General features: G+C 41.0%; 1 protein-coding gene across 1 annotated transcript in view; it reads right to left on the reverse strand.

Moving 5' to 3' along the window:
- Positions 1 to 245: 245 nt before the first annotated feature.
- BLNK (B cell linker) overlaps positions 246 to 21500 on the reverse strand; it is a 93249-nt gene continuing 71994 nt past the window's right edge. The window contains exons 9-25 of the mRNA XM_053388791.1: positions 20918 to 21075; positions 17584 to 17671; positions 16847 to 16942; positions 14495 to 14520; positions 13674 to 13699; positions 12794 to 12898; positions 10747 to 10789; positions 10169 to 10202; positions 9761 to 9833; positions 9308 to 9338; positions 8840 to 8882; positions 7546 to 7624; positions 6033 to 6064; positions 5750 to 5829; positions 4393 to 4476; positions 3173 to 3328; positions 246 to 434 (exon numbers count right to left, since the gene is read on the reverse strand). Of these exons, the coding sequence (XP_053244766.1) occupies positions 315 to 434; positions 3173 to 3328; positions 4393 to 4476; positions 5750 to 5829; positions 6033 to 6064; positions 7546 to 7624; positions 8840 to 8882; positions 9308 to 9338; positions 9761 to 9833; positions 10169 to 10202; positions 10747 to 10789; positions 12794 to 12898; positions 13674 to 13699; positions 14495 to 14520; positions 16847 to 16942; positions 17584 to 17671; positions 20918 to 21075 (1274 nt within the window). The 3' untranslated portion in view covers positions 246 to 314. The remainder of the gene's footprint in view (positions 435 to 3172; positions 3329 to 4392; positions 4477 to 5749; positions 5830 to 6032; positions 6065 to 7545; positions 7625 to 8839; positions 8883 to 9307; positions 9339 to 9760; positions 9834 to 10168; positions 10203 to 10746; positions 10790 to 12793; positions 12899 to 13673; positions 13700 to 14494; positions 14521 to 16846; positions 16943 to 17583; positions 17672 to 20917; positions 21076 to 21500) is intronic.

Raw genomic sequence — 21500 nt, forward strand, 5'->3', positions numbered from 1 at the left:
TCAAGGAATACTTTACCTGAACTTGGAACATCTTAAAAGTACCTAAGTACATTCAAGTACATAACAACTTAGAGGCTGGTGTGCCTGTAAAATTGCCCCTTCATCATTTAGCCAACCAGTAGGTTATTCAAAGACTGGGTAACTATATCAAATAAAATCTCTCTTTCTCTTCTTACACATTGTGTGGTCTTCTCAGGCTATGGTGCTTGGTGTAAAGCTTTTGGAGAAAGCTTTTCATGCTTATTAAGATGCTCAATCTTAAATTCTCAGAAGATAAGGGCTGGAAGATTTTCCCCCGTGGATCTTCAGTGCAGTTATGATACTCTAGCAATAGATTTCAGTTTGGTTGAGTCTTTTGTGTTGTTTTGACTGTCAATGAGAACGAGAGAAGTCCGTTGATGATTCTCTATTATTTCAGCCACACTGTTGAAGTGCTGGATTGGGAAAACAAAGAGTTCAAGATGGCTTACTCAACGTGGATGACAACACAAATCTTGCTGATTCAGCCAAAAACTGAATCATCAAGATTTGGGTAAAAAACAACAACTAAACTTTGATTATAATACAGGGGTTTTCATCAGCTGTACACCATAAACATCACATTTATAAAAAAATAAAGGCTTGACATATCTCGCTTTGCATGTCATGAGTATCTCATATATTAGTTTCACCTTTTAAGTTGAATTACTGAAATAAATGAACTTTTCCACGATACTCTAATTTTTCGAGTTACACACACACACACACACACACACACACATGTGTGTGTGTGTGTGTGTGTGTGTGTGCGCGTGTGCATGCTTATAGCTTAGCAGACTCATTCCAGCACTTGTGTTGGTTTTACAAGGCTCCATTGAGAGTCATATTAAAAAGTGGATGAAGCAGAGCAAAATTTTACTCATGACACTGGAAACTAAATGCTTTGAATTAACATTTTGTCTTAAATTTAATGACAGACTAAAGAAAAACACACTTCCACGTTTCATAAAAAACAAAAACTAAAAACTTATACCTCTTAAAATTTAAAGATGAAATATCAATCAAAAGAACTCAACAATGTCATTTCATTCTTTTCGGAGTGAAAGGATAATCTTTCGTATGGGGTAGTACAGTAAAGTTTTTAACATTTCAAGGACATTCAGTATTTTTAAGTTTAGTTTTTTTAAAAAGACTAAAGGCTGCATTCTTTACTTGGAGAAAGCCCCATTGAATTGAGTGGGATTTCTGAGTAGATACGGTTAGGATTGCAGCCTTAGGCTGCAATGTGTACTACTACTGTGCTAGCACAAATATAAAGACTAGCCCCAAGAAAGAATTAAAAATATGAAACAATACTGTTGAGCTCTCTGATTTAACAGTGGATACTTTGACTAATTTTCCAGTTTTGTGAGAAGACAATATACACACTTGCTTTTATTACAATATAATCCCAAAACATTAAATGCACACTTTTTTGGGAGGTGGGTAGGGGGGCAAAAATTACCGTATTTTTCGCTCTATAACACGCACTCGACCATAACACACACATAGTTTTTAGAGGAGGAAAACAAGAAAAAAAATATTCTAAACAAAACAGTGGATGTATGATTTTTGTGGTTCATGCTGTGGCCACAGACATGTGATCTGACGGTGAGTTTGGGGTAGCCCAATGCAAAAATCCTGAGGATCCATGTGGATCCATGCTTTGTAACCACATTTTTGCACCACTGCGGCCCCAGGCAACAGTGGGTGCGTGATTTTTTTGGTGCAAACTGTAACCATGGACATGCTATGTGATCTGATGGTGAATTTGGGGTGACCCAGTTCAAAAATCCTGAGGATCCATGTGGATCCGTGCTTTGTAACCATGTTTTCAGTGGGGAGAGAAGGAAAAGCACTCAAGGGACAAGTGGGTGGAGAAGGATGCTGCTAATAATGCAGAAGAGGGGTATAAGAGGAGAAGGCTCCTCTCCTCTTCCGCTTAGCTCCTTTAAAGCAAGCAGGCTTTGCTTCTCTCCCTCCTCCCCAGCTCGCTGAAAAACTTTGCTGCTATTTAGCAAGCTGAGTGGGGAGGAGAGAGGGACAGAGAGCCTGCTTGCTTTAAAGGAGCCAACCGGACAGGAGTGTAAGTGTAAGCGGCTCCTCTCCCTTCCCGCTTTGCTCCTTTAAAGCAAGCAGGCTCTCTGTCCCTCTCTCCTTCCCATTCAGCAGCTCTTCTCCCGCTTTGCTGTTTCAAAGCGAGCCACGGAGGAGGGAAGGAAGGGGAACCATGGATCCTCTGCTCACGACTGCAGCAGATCCCCCCGCCATCCATAGGCATTCGCTCCATAACATGCACAGACATTTCCCCTTACTTTCTAGGAGGAAAAAAGTGAGTGTTATGGAGAGAAAAATACGGTAGTTGCCTGACAAGTAATATGTACTGGTCAGAACTTTCAGAATCAGCGGAGTTTAATTAAAATCTTCTGAAAGATAAGAGTAAAATTGGATCGACAGTACATGACACATTACGGCGGTTGTTGTTAAATCCAGTAATGTCCTTTGTACAGTCAATTTTATGAAGTTGCTAATTAATGATTGCTTGAATCCCACTCAAAAGCAAAATTAATGTAGTGTTGAGTGCTGCCCCACTTATGTAAAGGGTAGCAGAAGAGTTCAAATAGTGCTGTTTCCCCCTCTGAGGGCTTAGTTTCATATTCTAGCACACAGCAAAGTGTAAAGCAACTGTTCCGAGAGAATAAGATAAGACATCTTTGGATCCAACTGTTTGGCTATTTTCTTCATAGCTTGAAGGGATGTGGCCTACAAGTGGGAATTGAGTGTATCTGTCTCCCATTCAATTAAGTTGTTATCATCCCCACAAGCCCCCACCTGCACAACATCCCTACAGTTTGGATAAATGATAGTATTTTGGTGTGCTTTTCATTTTATTGTCTTTAAGGGAAAAGCTACAGTTAGGAGCTCCCAGTGGGAGTTCTTTAATGAAGGGCTTGATTGTTAAAAAGAACTGCACTCACATTTTAATTAGGTCTCGTTTGGATTTGAATCAACTCCTTTTCTGTTTAGTTTAATGTGTAAGAAAAGTAATAGTTAAATCAGTTTTTTAAAAAGATTTTCTTTTTATACATTACCATGCCCAGAAGCAATGTAACTAAAATTTCCATCCAAATAAAACAGAAATGCGATCACCTACCTCTTCGCCACTTTTTTCTCTGCCCAGAGCATACTGTCTTGTTGATTCAATAAATCGGATTGGGATGTTATATACTCTCTTGTTATAAAGCACAACAAGTGTATATGGTTGCTTTGAGTCTTGTCCTGAACTCTTCCTTACTAGGAAAGATCCATCCTAGAAGTCATATATGAAAAAGCAAATACTAATGAGGGTTCATAACATAGAAATTCATTCCCCCCCGTAACCCTTTCTTCCCTAAGATCTAAACAGACTGAAAAATGCTAGCTAGTGTGCAGCTATCCCAAATATTAGCATGGGGGTATTCCAGTTTTCTCATCCCTCTTGGTGTCTACCCACTCCCCTTGGGAATAGTCTATTGTTTACCTTCACAATTAACATCAATGGTGATTAAAAGTCTCCGATGCAAACTGCATTGTTGTATCTGAATTATATATAACTTATGCTAGTGTTACATGTGCTAGTGAGGAAATGGCCTTTTTCTACAGAATGTGACAAGATAATTGTGTGTGTGTCTGTGTGTGTGTGTGTGAGAGAGAGAGGGGGGGTGTAGAATTTGTTAAGAATATTGCATTCTGTTCTAGAATGCAGGATTCTATGGTTAGGAAGTTGGTTTCTTTCCCAGACTGGAAAATCAGTTTTTCGTGACAGGTTCTACATAGCATCTAACCATGTACATATGGAATTGCAACTTCGGCTAATACTTCACTGATGAAGCGAAGTCCAGGACAGCACATGCCATAATACATGTATTCATGCTTAAAGGTTCTACAAGACTCTTTCCTGTAGAACAGAATGGGTCCATCAACTTAAACAGACCCAAATAAGAATGATTAGATCCCTATTCCTTTCATCCCTTGCATGGTCTAATGTACATTTTTGCCTTTATGGTAAACTTAACATTGCAAGATCAGTAAGGTGGCAATTCTATCCCATTACTCTGTGTCAGCCTGCAGCGAACCCCTCAGCCTTCTTAAGAGACTTGGAACGGTTTAATCTTTGCACAAACTGGCTGAATTATGCATTGTGAAAGAGGGCTCTGGGATCAGTGTTCCCAAATTATATTGTATGAAAAGCCTGTAACTAGTATCATTTGTTCCCCTCAGACATACAGTATGTATGCCTCTTGATGTTTATTTTGTAAATTTCAAGTTCCTTTCCCCTTCTATGCTTCTAAGGAGTTATTACAAGCTATGAGTGTTTGGAAAATTATTTTTTACCGTGTTTGATTTGTATAATGCATCTTCAGCTGTTTTTCGATCACTTGAAGCCATAAACCATGCTTTACCATGAACACTGGCATCCTGTGAAAAGGAGAGGCATTTCCATCTGCACACTCAAAAAAAGCACTTATTTGCTATGTTGCCTTAACAAACCAATGTTAAGATCGGAATGCATATTTAAGACCAGAAGCATATATGAATGAAGAGGCAATGTATAAATTTATACATATCTATAAATGAAACAGCATTTGCGTAGCTTTCAGGCTGGGTTTCTCCAGCCACTCTGGGTGGCTTCCAACAAATGAAAACACAATAAAACATCAAACATTAAAAACTTCCCTATGCAGGGCTGCCTTCAGATGTCTTCTAAAAGTAACATAGTTTACGTCCTTGACATCCATTACGTCTTTGACATCCACAGGGCAGGCGCCACTACCGAGAAGGCCCTCTGCCTGGTTCCCTGTAACCTCACTTCTCACAGTGAGGGAACCACCAGACATTCACAAGTGTAATATTTCGTACTCTCAGAATTATTCAGGAAATGACTTTTGTTCTATTTTTAAAATGCAGGTTATGAAGAGTTTTTAAATGTAGGTTGCAGAATTCATGACAAAAGAGCTTATATCCCTTACTTAATTGTGTGGCTAATAGTTGTTCCCACACACCTTTCTGCTGTATTTACTAATATTTTATTAACCACCTTTCTTTTATCATGGAACACAAAGCAACCTACCTATGTGGTCCTTAGGAGGTTTCCCATCTAGATCCACACTTGCTTAGTTTCTGGTAGAGTGGCCTTACATGCCTTCAGACCACACACCAAGTATGGTAATTGCAACAGATTTAACTCCTCATAAAGGAAATGAATGTTAATCAGGTTATTTGTTTTAAAAGATGCTTTCTGTCTGTGGTGAACTGGCTGAAGGACCTAACTGAGGACTGGCATTTTATAATAGGAGGAATCCATTGTACACCCTCCCTGCATGTCTAGTTTGACAGGTGGGTGAGGCTGCCCACCTGTCTTATGACCTGATGTCACGATGACCCATTTTTGCCCAGGTGGACACAGGCACAGCACTTTGCAAGTGCTGACAACCAGTTTATCATTGGCACTTGCAAACCTCCCTTTCTGTCCTGCTGAGCTTTTACCTGCCCCACACCTGACATAATATATGACATCAGCTGTAAGGTAGGTGAGTGTGACTTGGCTGAAACAGCCTGGTGTGCTAAATGGGGAGGCTGCTTAGGCCTGAGGCCTGGAAATTCCCTACGGCTGTATTATATCTTGACCAAATGTTTGTGGAACACACTCCCCAATCTCCCTCTTTAAAAATGAATTTCAATAGTGGTGTACCTGTTCTGCTGCAGTAGAACCACCTTGCAGGCTACTACTACGTGGAGCACATGAGGTGCGGTTCACAGGTTCTGGGAGTCCTAGGGAAGATACAAGGCAACCTGTAACATTCCATGTTTAAACAAGAGAGGGCTCTGTTATGTAAAATTGCAGTCCCCTTTGCCTATTGCCTTTGCTGCCACGTCAGTCATAAAGACAGCATGAGAGAAATTTTCCTTAATTGTGCTGAAGATGCATGAATTGGAAACCCACCCCAACTTAAGTCAAATGAAGGAGGGCTTACTTGGCAGTGTTGCTGGCTTCGGAGGCAGCGGTCTGAAACAAACAGAAATTGAGGAAATGCAGGGTGGTATTACACGTTGCAACTGAGGTAAGCGAGGGAACTGCATTTTGCTCACCATTTCTTTTAACCAGAAAAGGAGAAAGCCATACAGGGAATAAAGAAAAATACAAAGCAGCGAAAAGGGTGGTATTTACTGTAAAGAGCTTACTGTGGCAGTTTATTTACTTTTTTCAAAGAGGGCCAGATTTGATGAAGTGAAGGGCCATGAGGGTCGACCAAAGGGCTGACCAAAGTTGAATTGTTTACCTTTATTTAGGATTGAAGTTGTTGAGGTTTTTTTAGGATTTTACCCCAGGAAATAAACTGCCATGGGGGCCAGATTAAAGCAACCGATGGGCTGGATTAGGCCCCTTAAACCAACTTTGGACATGCCTAGCTTAGACAAATTCACGGTGGCTACCAATGGCTGACAAATTCACAGAGGAGAAAGCTCTCAATGGCTGCTAGTCGTGATGGCTGTGTACTGACTCCAGTACCAAAGGCAGTATAACTTTCAACACTGGTCGCTGGGGAACGTAAGTGGTGAGATTACTGTTGTGCTTGGGTACTGCTTGTGTGTTTCTTACAGAAACCTGGTTGGCACTTTGAGAATAAGATGCTGGAAGTCCAGCAAGGCTCTTCTGACATGCTTTTTCCTTCAAGGAAACTTATACATCCTTTATAATCCTACGGAAATGTTCTCCTCTGGTTTATTCCTGGTTTTCTTTGAGAAGAAAGTACTCAAGCCCTTGCAGGATCCCCTGTCTGCTGTTTATAAAGACAGTGGTTGTATCCACAGAACCTTAGCATGAGCAGAAGGCAGCTCTACTTGCACAGTTCTCTCTTCTAACTACAGCCTGTTCTATGCTTTGCTTGTAGAAGAAAAGGATGCAGAGCTGCAGCTGGGAGGAGTTAAGAACAAATGTTAAAATCCAATCCATTATGTTTTGCTGGCGATGCCAGCCCAACTGCTGGAAATATTCGCCGCAAAGAAAAGAGGGGCATCTTCTAAATTGTCAATATAGTTTCCTCAAGGAATAGCACTTAAACTCCAATTTGTGCAACAATGCCAGGAGGTTAAAGAAACAACATTACAAATTTTGGAGCTTACATGCTGTTCCTCTGGTTAAAACTACTTTTCTTGACTTTTATTATGCTTGCACCTTGGGATATTTTTTGTTTTTTTACTCTTTAATTTTAGGTGCTCCAAAGCTCATTTCCCCCTCTTCTGAGGGTGAAAGGCAATGGCAGTAATTGCACTGGGGATCAGGGCCCCAATACAAATACATGGCAGGGTGCTCATCTGTGAGGATTTGATGTGCAAATTGTTAAGGAAGACATTTGTATCTAATTCCATCTCTTGCCTAATAATCAGTTGTACCCACTTTGGATTCTCTTTCTTTTTAGACTTTGAAAACAGCAGATCATAACTCAGTAGCAAAACCGAAAAATTTAAAGCAAATTATTTGCTTACTTTTGGATGCTGGGAGGGATGGGTGGAAGAGGGATATCATGATTGGAAACGCGCCGGCGTTCAGCTGGTATAGGTTTATCTACATTTGGAAAAAGAGAAGTCTGATTAGGGAAAGGATGCAAATGGGTCTCGGTTGCCCTTGGTGACATACTGCGTAGCTCAGCTTGCATGAGTGGCAAGGACACTACCTTGTGATTTGACCTTCCACTTTCTGCTGTGCTGCAGCTGCAACTACTGAAGGTCAAGGCACAACAGCTTTTAGTCCTTCATCTGCTCTATGCTGAGAATCTGGTTTGGCTATCTTCATCTGAATTGTGCCATATATCACACAGCATTCATTTTCTGGCTATAAAGCAATACAAGGTACAATCCTGAAGAGGAGAGCAAAACGGGCTTCTCAGGCTTTCAGTCCTCAGGTCTACAACCAGAGTGGCATTATACGTACAGGTGGAAGGGAAACTGGATACCACTTGCTCAACACCTTGCAACGAAGCGAGACTTTTTACCAGTCCCATTGCACCTTGTTGAAAGGAGCAGAATGAGATGGGTGCACAGTGCACTGTGCCAGAGCTGACTTCAGACTTTGGTGGTGGTCTTCTCTCTTGAGAATCCGCATGGTTCACATGCACTTGATAAATTTGCAAAGCAAAAGTGAATATCCAGGCTCTCTTTAACAGGTTTTACTAGTCTATATTTCATGACCTGGAGGATGTAGACTACTTAGTTCAGCACTTTTTGCAAGAAGCCCAGCAAGCAGGAGATGGTCCATCAGCAGATCACTGACTGGTGAAGCCCCAGTAGACCACTGACCAATCTACTTGCACCCCCTCCCACCCTATAGCACAAATCCAGGCAATACATACTAAACACTTTAGGAGAAGATGACATTGCTTGTTGCTACATCTAGCAATTGGATGTGGTTGTAAATACCTTGCTAATTCTACTTTGCAAAAGCTCTCTTGGAATAGAGGGAAATGCCTTCTAGTAGTCAGGCTGTTGTTCCATCTAGCCCAATATGTTCTACCCTAGCTGGAAGCAGTCCTCCATTGTCTTGGGAAGAGGTCTTCCCCATCTTCTGTTATCTGGTCTTTTCACTGGAGATGCTATGGAGGTGTGTGCTATGCCATTGAGCTATGGTCTACCCCATCTGAAATTTTCATAGCAGCCTTAGACAAAATCAATCCTGCCTTGAGTGGGATTCAATAGTGTATGTGGCCTTGTAGCACTACAGAGTTTTTACACATTATTAATAAGAAGATGGTAGACAAATGTTTGAACAATAGAAGTAGTTTACCTTCAATAACACTTAGGTGATCTCTGTCAGGGAGGCTTGGTTTCTAGGGGGACACAGGAAGTAAATTGGGTTAAGATTGTGTGGTAAAATGCTCTTCGACCAGTGATCTGACATCACAACTGACTGATATCCCTGCTCCCTTCTAGGCTTGTGGTAGAGGATATCCTTCGCTAGGCACTGAAGTACTTTGTAAGAAGAGAAGCACCAAATATCTGCCACAGCAATTAGCTGTAATAAATTTCTGCTCCGTTCAGTAGCACACTGAGGATTTGGTTGTCAGCAGAAGCAAAATTCACTGTACAAATAGCCTCTTTACCATTTAGCGCCGAGAAATTGGAACAACGTGGCTGATTTAGGATAAGGGTTGTGTTAAGCACTGTTTAGTATTATGGAATGATTGAAAGTTTTGTTGTATTCTCATTTATTATTCAATGTGTAATAATATTTTAAAAATCAAAATCAACTTACTGATGGCAGTGCTGGATTTGGTAATTTTTTCCTGCAGGGAAAAAAAAAAGAGTTATTGCATGTGATTCATAAGCTCGGAGGCAAAAGTGTCACAACATGAGTGAAAAGCATTTTGGTTTACACAAGGGGAATCCACCCCCCTTCCTCCTCCTCCAGCCCCACCTGCCACATCAAGTGCCATGCCTGAGAGATCCTTAGACCTTCTGAGAGCCTTTACAGAGGACTGTAGTGGGAACAGGGAGACAGGAAAGCCCTCTTAGAAGTGGGGAATCCAGCCCATGGAAACCCAACTTTAATGTTGCTCGGCTTAATGGTGATGCAAATTTTAAAAAGAATCCAGTGGGATCCTTTATATAATGGGTTTAATCCATAGGACAGCCTCTACTTTACTGCCTCCAGTACATGCTGAGAGTACATGGAACAGTTCTAAAGTAACATCTTTTTATAACTTACGGAATCCGTGGAAATGGAGATGGGACTGTAGCAGAAGGAGCCTTGAATTCTGGAGCACTGTTGCTGCTGAGATCTACAAATCCAGACACAATGTTTAGTGCCCCCCTTTTTTTGGACTACACTTGCAACATCTCTAGCCAGCGTAGCCAATACCCAGCAATGATAGGTGCAGAAGTGAAAAACATCTGGAAGGCTCCAGGTTGAAATACATATGCCACAGAAATATATGCATTAGATACACAGAGAATATTAACAGTGCAGATGTATGAATGTAGCCCCAGTCTGTTAGGATTTCAGTATAAGTGGAATGAAGAGGGAGGCATGAAATTGGTGCTGGAGTGGCTTTTGATGCCCTCCAGTCATAGTACAAAAGGCCCGTCAATTGTGTCCAAGGCAGAATATACTTACTGTCATCATCTTGTATTCCGAGGCTATCAGGTTCCTGAAATCAAAATAACAGTTGTCAGATTTTGGTACTAAATTTTTGATAAGGAGTATTTCATACTAAAAACTCTTCTCTGGGCCTCTGAAACAAACTTAGCATCAGTGATGAAGGCTCAAAATGTGTTGGCCACATAAATAACAACATTTACTTAATAAGAAAAGCCAGATTATGAAGCCACAGAAAACTGAAGGAACAATCAGAGAAGGATTCTGAGCCAACAAATATCTTAATCAGAGGAGATGTGCTCTCCTAAATTATTTAGACAAAACTGGAAGAAAAAGAAATGCCATTTTCCAATCCTTCGGTGAAGATCTTTGTTAGTTCAAAGCACAACATAAAAAGAAGCTTTCTAGGTAAGAAGAAAGATGTATCTAGTCCATCAGTCTATTATCCACAGTGGCCAATCAGATGCCAATGGGAAGCCTACAAGCAGGACATGAGAACTTGTTTCTCCACAACAACCAGAAGGCAATTGGTTTTCTGTCCCTCAAGCAACAGCAAGGAATTGCCTTTCAAACTAGGTAGGTGGTTAACAACTTACAATTTTTGGTGGAGGCCGGTTCCTAGGAAGTGGCAAAACATTTCTGGAAAGCATATAAAATGTTTCAATCAAACTTTTTTGCTCTTAATTGTAATAGTAACTATCTGCTTTGCTATAATTTCAGTTTCACCTGAAACTTTTGTTGTAGCGAGCACCCTGATTAGGATGAACTATGCGTATATATAAAGAGAGAGACTAGTGGACTTCCTGTAAAGCAGAGATGTCTGACATTTAGTGCTGTTATGTCAGCACTAAACAACTTTCAACCCTTTGGATAAAACTCACCAAAAACCAACAGGCTACTATTTTTAAGTGCTTATACACCAACACTGGATATCGATGAAGACATTAAAGAAATTTTTTATTCTCAGCTGGATGCCCTCCTATCAGAGATGCCTAAGGAGAAAATTATCCTTCTGGGTGATTTTAATGCAAGAGTTGGGTGAGATTTTGATCTGTAGCTTGGGACTATTGGGAGAGAAGGAACTGGCAACAGCAACCAGAACGGAATCATACTTTTGACTATATGTGCAGTGCACAACCTTTTTATTTACCAACACACTCTTTCAACAAAAAAATAAATTTAAAACATCATGGAGCCACCCTCAGTCGAACCACTGGCACCTCTTAGACTATGTAATTGTCTGAGCTGAAGATCACCGTGATGTTCTCCTATGACGAGTGCTGACAACTGCTGGACAGATCACTGATTAATACATTCCATGATGGCTATCAAGATTATACCTCAACACAGGCTTCAAGGAAGGAAACCAAGGCACAAAATGAACACTCAAGCCCTTCAAGATCCTATTAAGCGAGATTGCTTCCGAACAACCCTTAAGGACCATCAGCTTTCAGAGTTCCCTGATAACTCCATTATTGCAGCCTGTGAACAAACTATTGGACACCAAACCAAGAAACACCAGAACTGGTTTGAGGAGAATGAAAGTGAGATTGAACACATTATTGACAAGAAAAGAAAGGCCTTTCAGATCTGCCAAAGAGATAGAACTGCGCCACTAAGAAAAAAACCTATGCCAATGCTAAGGCTGAAGTTCAAAGAAGAACCAGAGAACCAAAGAACACTTAGTGGATAAAAAAAGCTCAAGAAGTCCAGCACTTAGCTGACACTCATGATGCAGAGTGTTTCTTTAAAGCTACAAAGACCAATAAATCATTGCATATTCCCCATATGCATATGCCACACTTCTAAAAGATAAAGAAGCTATTGCACTGCGCTGGAAAGAACATTACCAGCATGTCCATAACCACAACTCCCCCCGTAGCTGCTGAGGTCCTCTCACGAATTCCACAAAACAAATTAGAGATGAGCTTGCAGTATCTCCAAATCTGGGAGAGTTGTGTACAGCTATTAACCAAATGAAAAACAACAAAACCAGCAGACCTGATGGCATACCTGCTGAATTCTTCAAAGTGGGTGGAACTGAACTTGTACAACAATTTCACAAGCTCATAAAAAAAATCTGGGAGAGTGAGGAGATCCCAGTAGACTTTAGGGATGCCAAAATTATCAACTGTTTTAAAAAGGGTGATAGAGCAGACTGCAGAAGCTATCGAGGCATCTCTTTATTAGCTGCAGCTGGCAAAATTCTTGCAAGGATCTTAGCAAAACATCTCCTAACTATATCCGAGGCTACCCTTCCTGAATCCCAAAATGGTTTTCGACCTTCTAGCGGGACAGTGGACACAATTTTCACTGCTCAACAGCTTCAAGAAAAATGCAGAGAGCAAAACCAACCCCAATTCCCAACTCTGGGAATTGTAGATCTGAGAGGGGAATAAGGGTCTCCTATCAACTCCTATCAGCACCCTTAAAAAACAAGACTTCCCAGGATTCTTTGCGGGGAGCCTTGACTGTTTAAAATGGTATGATCCTGCCTTAAATGCATAGTGCATATGGAGCCTGGGCATTTGAAATGGAACATGCAGTATCCACAATGCCAAACTGAATGCTCAGTGTGAACCCCTTTTCGTGTAACATACTCATCGATTGTTACAGATATTCTTATTATTATTCATAACTAACCTGGGCACGTCAGGTTTAAAGGGCTCTTTAGCTGCACTGTGTTCAAGCGAGTGTCCTCTGGGTTCAGGTCTCTGTCCAGGTTTTGGAGGAAGTTGCTTGGAATTCCTTAGGGATGAAAATATTAAAAGTCTAGGTTTCATATTAAAAGTTTATGTTTACAAAAAATGTGAACTAGCCCACAAGTATTGCCCAGCTGTTGTGAATTTGGATTAATGAGCAGTTTTCTTGCCCAGATACTCTCATAATTGGAAGGCAAGACAGATGCTGGAAGAAGTTTACAGGACATATTTCTTGAAAAAGATGGTGCTGGGCATATTTTTCCTATTAAGATAACCATAAATATGCATCAATCTTCTAATAAATTCCTAGGTCTCAGTTGTAGCATTAGAGACTATATGGTTTCAGTTTGCAAATAAGGTACACCAGTCAGATGACTATGGCCATAATCCTAAAGGTGTTAGTTGTTATTATTATTAGTATTTACATTTGTATACTGCCCTTCATCCGTAGATCACAGGGCGGTTCACAACATAAAAATACAATATAAAAAACACAAAATATAACATAAAATAAGAAAAAAACAAACAAACCAAGGATGCCCCCTCCCACAACACATTTAAAAGGGCATTGGACGTTAATTAGCCCAAAGCCTGGTTGAAGAGGAGCATTTTTGCCTGGTGCCTAAAGCCAAACCTCCCTCTCATTTGATCTCCCCCCCCCCACCTTATTTCCACTTAAGTCGAGTTGAATTCTAGTCCATTCATAAACCATTGCTCTAAATGTGCCTTAAGTATCTGGAGTAGATGAATACACCTCTAGGAGGACATACACTTGTGCAGGGAATCACATAATAATTTTTTTATACAGAATTTCACATTACCTGGGCAATGGAGGCAGTGCTTTTTCCTGCAGGGAGAGAATGAATTGTTTATTATTATTAATATTATTATTTAGTCATGTTTACCCAAAGTGATTTCCAAAACAGTATAAACACTAAAACCAATTACAAAATTGAACAAGCCAATAAAACCTAAAAAAAACTAAAACATACCCATCCAAATAAAAGACAGGTTGTACAGAACCTGCCCCACAAGAGGACAGAGTTGAGACATAAGCTGTATTGGATGGAGTTGCTCTTAGAAGAAGGACTATGAACAGAACATTCCTGGCAATGAGGAAAAGAAGTGATGAAAATGGAAAGGGACTTGGAAGTCCTGCGTCACAATATTATAGATGCAGTGGTACTTCGGGTTAAGTACTTAATTCGTTCCGGAGGTCTGTTCTTAACCTGAAACTGTTCTTAACCTGAAGCACCACTTTAGCTAATGGGGCCTCCCGCTGCCACCGTGCCGCTGGAGCACGATTTCTGTTCTCATCCTGAAGCAAAGTACTTAACCCAAGGCACTATTTCTGGGTTAGCAGAGTCTGGAACCTGAAGCGTATGTAACCTGAAGCATATGTAACCCGAGGTACCACTGTACAAGGAAACTTCCATGTCTAGTATGGTCAGAATGTATTCCATTTGATATTTCAAATGTGTGAAATACTGTTCTGAACATGCACACGGTTTCATCTGAGCACAAAATGGACCATATGCCATTTCCCACTCTGGGGATGGAATATTTCTTCTCTCCAATAAAAAACAGGATCCTTCTGCACAGGTGAGATTTTGGTTTTCAAAGCATGTATATAAGGTCTTACCTCTTCCTCAGGAATTTCATAGACATCTGGAAAAAGAAGGATGTTCCACAGTTAGAAACAAAACTCAAAACAGGCATGCACAAATATAGATACAGGAATGACTATATATAGAGAGAGTTCTATTTTTTAAAAAAATGATAACCAGTTTTGGCAGGACATTTGATACTTGTAGATCATGCTAAAATGTTTCTGAAAGGTGAAAAGCCACTGATATTTAGGAACAGAATAAAACAAAAAATATTAGCAATATTAAGCATCATTGGCTCCAGTCCTACGATAAGTGAAAAGAAAAAAGTTCACAGAAAGAAACCTCCAAGAACGGTCAGGGACCTCACTGACAATACTGGGTAAGACAAAGGGTTGTTAGGGGGGAAAGCTTTATTCCAGAATTCACTACAGTACCTAAACATAAGTTGGGTTACAGTTCACAAATCCTGGAGGCATGGCAGAGCTCGAGTTCATGGCTAGCTAAGCTTCTGAAACACACCCTGGGCTCTCCTTTTGAAGAGTGTGATGGACACCTTCGTTTATGCAGTTGATGTCAGTTGATAGTCTGTGCTATGCCATGCCCCCTTAGCAGCCAATTTTGGGCCGGTGCCCATGGCAGTTTCTCAAAATTCCAAGGGTGCCCACTGCCTCAAAAGGTTGGTGATCCCTGGACTGGACAAACCCTGTGGAGCATAAGGCTATCACTGGGTACTCGCCATTGTGGCTATGTGCTACTTCCAGGTTTGGAGGTCTGAATGCAAACAGCAGGAGAGAGCTATTATCCTCAGGTGCTGCCAGAGGGCTTCCTGAAGGCACTGTGCTGCCCCAAGGTTTGGGCCAGGTTTGGGCCTGGTCAAACATGCAAGCACTCCTGAGAGCAGGTTGAGGGAGTGAAATCTGTTTGCACTGGTGCAATTTCCTTGGTGATGACAGTGCCAGCTCACTGTCTGACTGATCCCTCTGTGCCTCCCCTTGGGAGAGTGGCTCTTCGCTGGCTGGGAGTAGCAACAGAGTCACATAAGCTGGCTAAGACATTACACTTGGGAGTATCAGATGACCCTAAGGCAGGCTGTATTCCTGACAACCTACGCGGCCCCTTCCCGAGGTCTATGTTAGCACCTCCCAATCTGCTGGGACCCTCTGCAGGGTCAGAGTCCTCCACTTTCCATATCTCTTCCCACCCCTCCTCCCCATCTGACCGACTCCTGTCAAGGTGTTTCCATGGGGCCCATAACAGGAACTGCTCTTCCTGAACCCCATGTGTCCCCCCCCCATATTACTGAAGAAGGTCCCCTGACATCTCAGAAAAGCTTTTAAGGCAGTGATGGCCAAACTTGGCCCTCTAGATGTTTTCGGACTACAGCTCCCATCATCCCTAGCTAACAGGACCAGTGGTCAGGGATGATGGGAATTGTAGTCCCCAAACAGCTGGAGGGCCAAGTTTGGCCATCACTGTTTTAAGGGGATATAGGCTGAGGGGAGGGAATGGAAAATTTTCCTTCTGTTAAGTTTTCTGCTCACTTATCTTAGGATCCTTGCAAAAAAATCTTAAGCATATTACTAACATACTTCATTTTATCAAAGCTCTATTTTTTTCCTGACTTGAATACATTGGGTTATGTCCAGACTAAATTATGCGAATTCAGGCCTCACCGAAATCAATGTGACAGGACAAATGAGTTAAATCCCATCGATTTCAGCAGGAATGAAGTCAAGCTTTTGTCTTGCAGTGTTTTACTGTCTGTTATGGCTAAGTGTATGTTCACTTATTAGAAGGAATTGGTTGGAAAAATGATTCAAACCCAGCTTTCCTAACTGTGTTAAATAATAATGTCACTTGTCATTGATGCAAAGGATGAAATTAGGGATAGTTGTAGCATTAATAAATTCCACTAGGGGGTGCTGTTTTATTTGAAAGCAAAGTTATTGCTACCATCCAAAGAAACCGAAAGGAGTACTATGAATGAACTTTCTGACGTTCCAGACAATGTGCGTAGAAAAAACTCCCTTCTCTGGCGTGGCTTGTTTACACTGTACAGCGTTAATGAAGCCTGCTAGTCTTATCAGACAAAACAGTGAGCTATTTCCTCTAGTTGCCAACATAGTAGATCCAGGATGACTTATGATGCAAAATCAGCCCCGAGTTTGCTGCAAATTCAAGGAGCACAGCCAATGGTTAGGAATGATTGCAGGTCAGGGATAATATCTGGAGGGACACAGTTTCCCAACACCCTTTTTAAAAAATAATAATATATATGTACAAACCTTTTACGATGGCTTTTTAAAAGGACTGCAAAATATAACCACAACTTCAAAACATATAAAATGGTGTTTATAATTATACTAATACACATTCTTTCATACCTAATGTTGAAGGTGATGCAGGAACAGGAGGCAATGCTGGTGAACTGGGAGGATCGAGTTTTTGCATGGGCTTGATCAATCTGTTCACCACTGGGGCTTAAAATGATGAAAGAAACACAGGCATGTCACACTAATGAAAACCAAAGTCACATGTATCGGGGGATAGTATTTTCGGCTAAATTGGTTTCCTTAAAACTGTTTGAAACTGAAATTTGCTCTTTTATACTGCAAGCAATATGCCAGCCCCCCCTCTTTTAGAGGTATACTTAAATATGCATTACAGCTCCTTTTCTAAAAAGGAAGCGGTCCGTTCAAACGTGGAGAGACATGGTTCAGCAAGCCTACAGCAGAAATCTAGTGGTATATGCAGAACCCCAAGAAAAAGAAAGAAAGAAAGAAATTAAAATCAGCAGCCAAGAACCTAGCCCTCATCGTTCTATGGAAAGTTTAAAAATGTGCATAAAATATCACCTCTCAGATTCAAAATGTGGCTTATGCTTGCCCTAATTTCCTGCATTCTTCCCTTCACCTCTGTAGTCCTTTGGAAGGTGAAGGGAAGAGACTGGATCTTATCAAAAGGAATGGCCCTGCTAGCTAAATTTGCACAGCCAATTCTGAGAATTTTCTTCCTGTCTGTTGGACAGAAATGGAGTCCTACACGTTTCAGATCCAATACCTTGCCCACTTGGTTGGCTTCATGAAGTTGTGTGTAAAAAAACAACAACCCAGATGCTTACGTTTTTTAGGTGGCGGAGTGCTTTCTTCAGTGGGTTGAATATAATTATCTTCTTCATCGTCATTTTCTAGAGGTACAACGTAATCTGCCTGAAGGAAAATGCAGAGATGAGTTAATATAGGGTATGTATAAAATAGCACATGACCCAGCCGGAGACCATTGTGCGTTCCCCTGCGGTTTCAATGCAGAGCTCTCAGCACACGATTAGATTTCTCCTGTGAAATAAATGAGATGTAGAAAGTGCCACTGTTATCTTTTCTGTCCTGGCAAAGCCATTAATAGCCAGTTTCCTAGGGAGGAAAACCCCCTTTCGATCATTTTAACATTCATCTCTGCTGGTTGATGGGGGTTGGTACGTTTTTGTTCTCTTTTCATGTTATAAAGTTGTGTTGCTACGGCTGTTGTTTGTTTCATTATTTTATGCCGGGTTTGGATTCAGTGTTGTGTTTTAGCCTTGTTTTACATATTGAAGATGTAGTATGTCACCTAGATAAATTGTCTTTATGAGACGATGAATAAAAAACACACACAAAGGTCTATGCTTGGGAAACCTCTCCCATAAATACCCCCAGCTCCAGTGAACCAAGACTAATTGAGTGTTTTGGGTTTTATGTCATGTATGTGCTGAAGCTGTCTTGCACTAGAAGCATGGGTTTTTCTGTGGGAGCACCTGAATAATGGAAGAAAGAGGTCTGCTTGCTTGGCCTCCATCACCAGGATTTTAAGTACAGTGGAACCTCTACCTGCGACCATAATCCGTTTTGGATGTCCGACCAGAGTTCAAAATGGGTCACTGGGAGAGGCGCCGTTGTGGGCGGGCGGCGATTTCCCATTTCTGTGCATGTGCGAATGGCGGCAAACCCGACGGTTACTTCTGGGTTTGCCATGGACGTTGGGCGAAATGGATGCAAGCGGAGGCAGACGTAAGAAGAGGTTTGACTGTAGTTTATAAAAACTGGCCCTTTTGAGACCTTTGAGTTGTATCCGACTCAAGAATGAATGAATTGACATGAATGGAATTAATTAAGCAACGACAAGCTTCAGTCCACTGATTTCAATGAGTTCACTCTGAGCATGACATCAGGTGCAATATTAACCCCCCTTATGCTGGGCCATTCTGAAGTTGGGGAGGGACCGAGCTGCAGTGGGGTCCATTGCATCATGGCTGCCATACTGCTCCATACAGACCTATGGGTGATTTCAACTGTTTTAGGTTGTTGGTTTAGTTAAGATTTTGGTACTACTTTACTTGTACTTTTACAGTGCTTGGCTTAATGTTTTTAACTATATGTTGTAAGATGCTGTGAGGGATTTTGAGACAGCAGGCTGGCTATGGATCCAACAACAAATAAATAGCAGTTGAGCTAACAGATATGATTTAATTATCCTCTACAGCAAATTTGGGGAACATCTGGCCCTCCAGATGTTGCTGAACTGCAACTCCCATAATCTCTAGCCATTGGGCCATACTTGCTGGGACTGATGGGAATTAATAGTTCAGCTGCACTGGAGGGCCAAAGGTTTGCCATGTCTGCTCTGTACAAGTAGGTGACTTCTCCTTGTTGGTTTCCAAAAGGATTTTTTTCTGCAATTATTAATCAATTTGAGACCACTGAGCGATGTGGTCAGATCGCTCAGATGGAAGCTTCTTTTGGGACCTAAGTCAGAAAATCTCACATGTCTATCCCTCCCCTCTTGGCAGTAAAAATGCAATAATAACAACAATGACATTCAAAGCTAACAATTTGCTACCTTTTCATTTAGGGAACCCATTCTTAAATTTTCAACAGAACAGAATCCTTGTATCAATGTTTTGGAAAACAATGTACTAAACTGAAATTAAAACTTGTTGCACCTGCTTTATTACTTGTACGAACCAGGTTCCCCTTTTTGTTTTGCATTCTGCAAAATGTATTTACAGCAGTAACACAGTTGTATTTACAGTTTAATTGTTTTGGGGCTTGGGGTGGGTTTTTATTTTGCCAACTGCCCTGGGAATATGACCGAAGAGCAGCATAAAAACAAGATAAATTCGTAAAAAAATAAACTCGGTGCATCAACTGTGTATGAATTGTATTTGATATATGAATAGTTTTCTTCCTTCTTGTTCTGTAGCATTTCTTCCTGGATTGGTATATGAATGTATACCAATTGGTATATGAATGTATATGAAAGCCTTAAGACAAAGAAATAACCAAAGAAGAAGAAAGGATGGGAGAATGATGCTCCGTAATGTATGCGGGACCAAGGCTGTTTGTTATAAGGACAGAATGTAATACTGGGAATGGATTATGTCTGACTGCGACTGCATGTGAATAATTTGGGGGTGACTCACTGCCCATTAGTCAAAGCGCCATGGGGCCTCTTGTGCACACACAAAGACCTCCACATGTGCAGGAGCAGCTAGTTTTCTTCAACAGCAGAGAATGCTCCACACATACATCATTCCCATTTAATATGGGCACATCCTCTGAATATTGAAAGGAGCAGAACATCCCTTGATCTTCCAGAACTGCACAGGGAACATCCAAGCTCCTACATGAGGATTGGAGTGACAGGTCTGGGTTGAGAACCTGTTCTGAGCTTTTCTCTTCTAGAGGTTTTAGTACAACTATGGGAGTATGACAGTGATGTGAGCACTGGGGGAGCACTGCAATGAATGCTTCAAACATTAAATGAACACACTGCCATTCTGTTAAATGAGACCATTCGCATGTCTCCACTTTGAGCATGTGAGGGTTTGTAAGACCTCAGATGGTACAATCACTTTAACACTGTTCTCAGTCCCAGGGATTTAAGATTAGTATGATGAAGAAGAAGAAAAAGAAGAAGAAGAAGATAATAATAATAATAATAATAATAATAATAATAATAATAATAGATTAATAACTACTATTATTTTATTTTATTTTATTATTTTAGGAACAACAGCAAGTGAGAGATTCTAATATTTGACTTCTGCCCCTAGTTGTGTGCCTGTTCCCTAGGCCTTGATTATCTTGATCTCCATTCTGTTCCTCCTGCTTTTATAAATAAACTGTATGTGAAGTGCCTTGTTAGTGCCAGGGTAATATTATTTACAGGAATAAGCATGCAGCTTCCTACAACTCTCCCTTCTACTTCTGAATCTTTTGTATGTAGAGAATGTGAAATGTGCTAAATTCATAAAATGGGCAAATGGTCCTAGAACAATAAATTGTAAATCATTACTGTCATCATTTTTATTATTTTAAATTGTGACCTCCCTATTGCCATGGTCAAGAGGATTTATTCTTAGGGTAGCCGTGCGTAGCTTTTGTATCTAATAACTATCCTGATTTATCTGTCAGCGTTACCTCATCATCCTTAGGCTTAGGTGGTTGTATTGGCCTGAGAGCAGCAGGCGGCAAGGGCAAAGTGGCCAGTTTCTTTGGTTTAGATAAAGAGTTGCTTGGCAAAGTAGGCAGTGGTTTGGTGACGGGCCAAGGCTTCTGTGGACTAGGCCGCTTGTTGTCTGTAAATGAGAAAGAAAATCCAGTAAGAATCCTTAACTTTCAAAAGGGTGCCTCCATCCCCTTCCATTTTGATCTAGTCTACTTATAGACTGAGATCAGTTTCAGACGTGTGACTGATGTACAGGGAACAGGACATGTAACTGACCTGAGGTGCATTAAACCATAGTTAAAAACAAACGGCTGAAACTATGGGCATGTCACTCGTCTCCCACTCCAGCTGTGCTGTCTGGCTAGTTGTGACATCTGAACTTAGGCTTGTGGTTTGTTTCTACCAAACAAACCATAAGCCTTGGTTAAGTTGACATGCCAAGCCAGACCATGACTTGTTTTCTAACAGCATGGCAGGAGTGGTTTCGGCAGTGCGTACCAGCACGCTGCTCATACACATTAACTGTAGCTTATTTCTATTATGGTTTAGTATGAC

This window comes from Podarcis raffonei, chromosome 5 (genome assembly GCF_027172205.1).
Source record: "Podarcis raffonei isolate rPodRaf1 chromosome 5, rPodRaf1.pri, whole genome shotgun sequence".
Taxonomy (NCBI): Eukaryota; Metazoa; Chordata; class Lepidosauria; order Squamata; family Lacertidae; genus Podarcis; species Podarcis raffonei.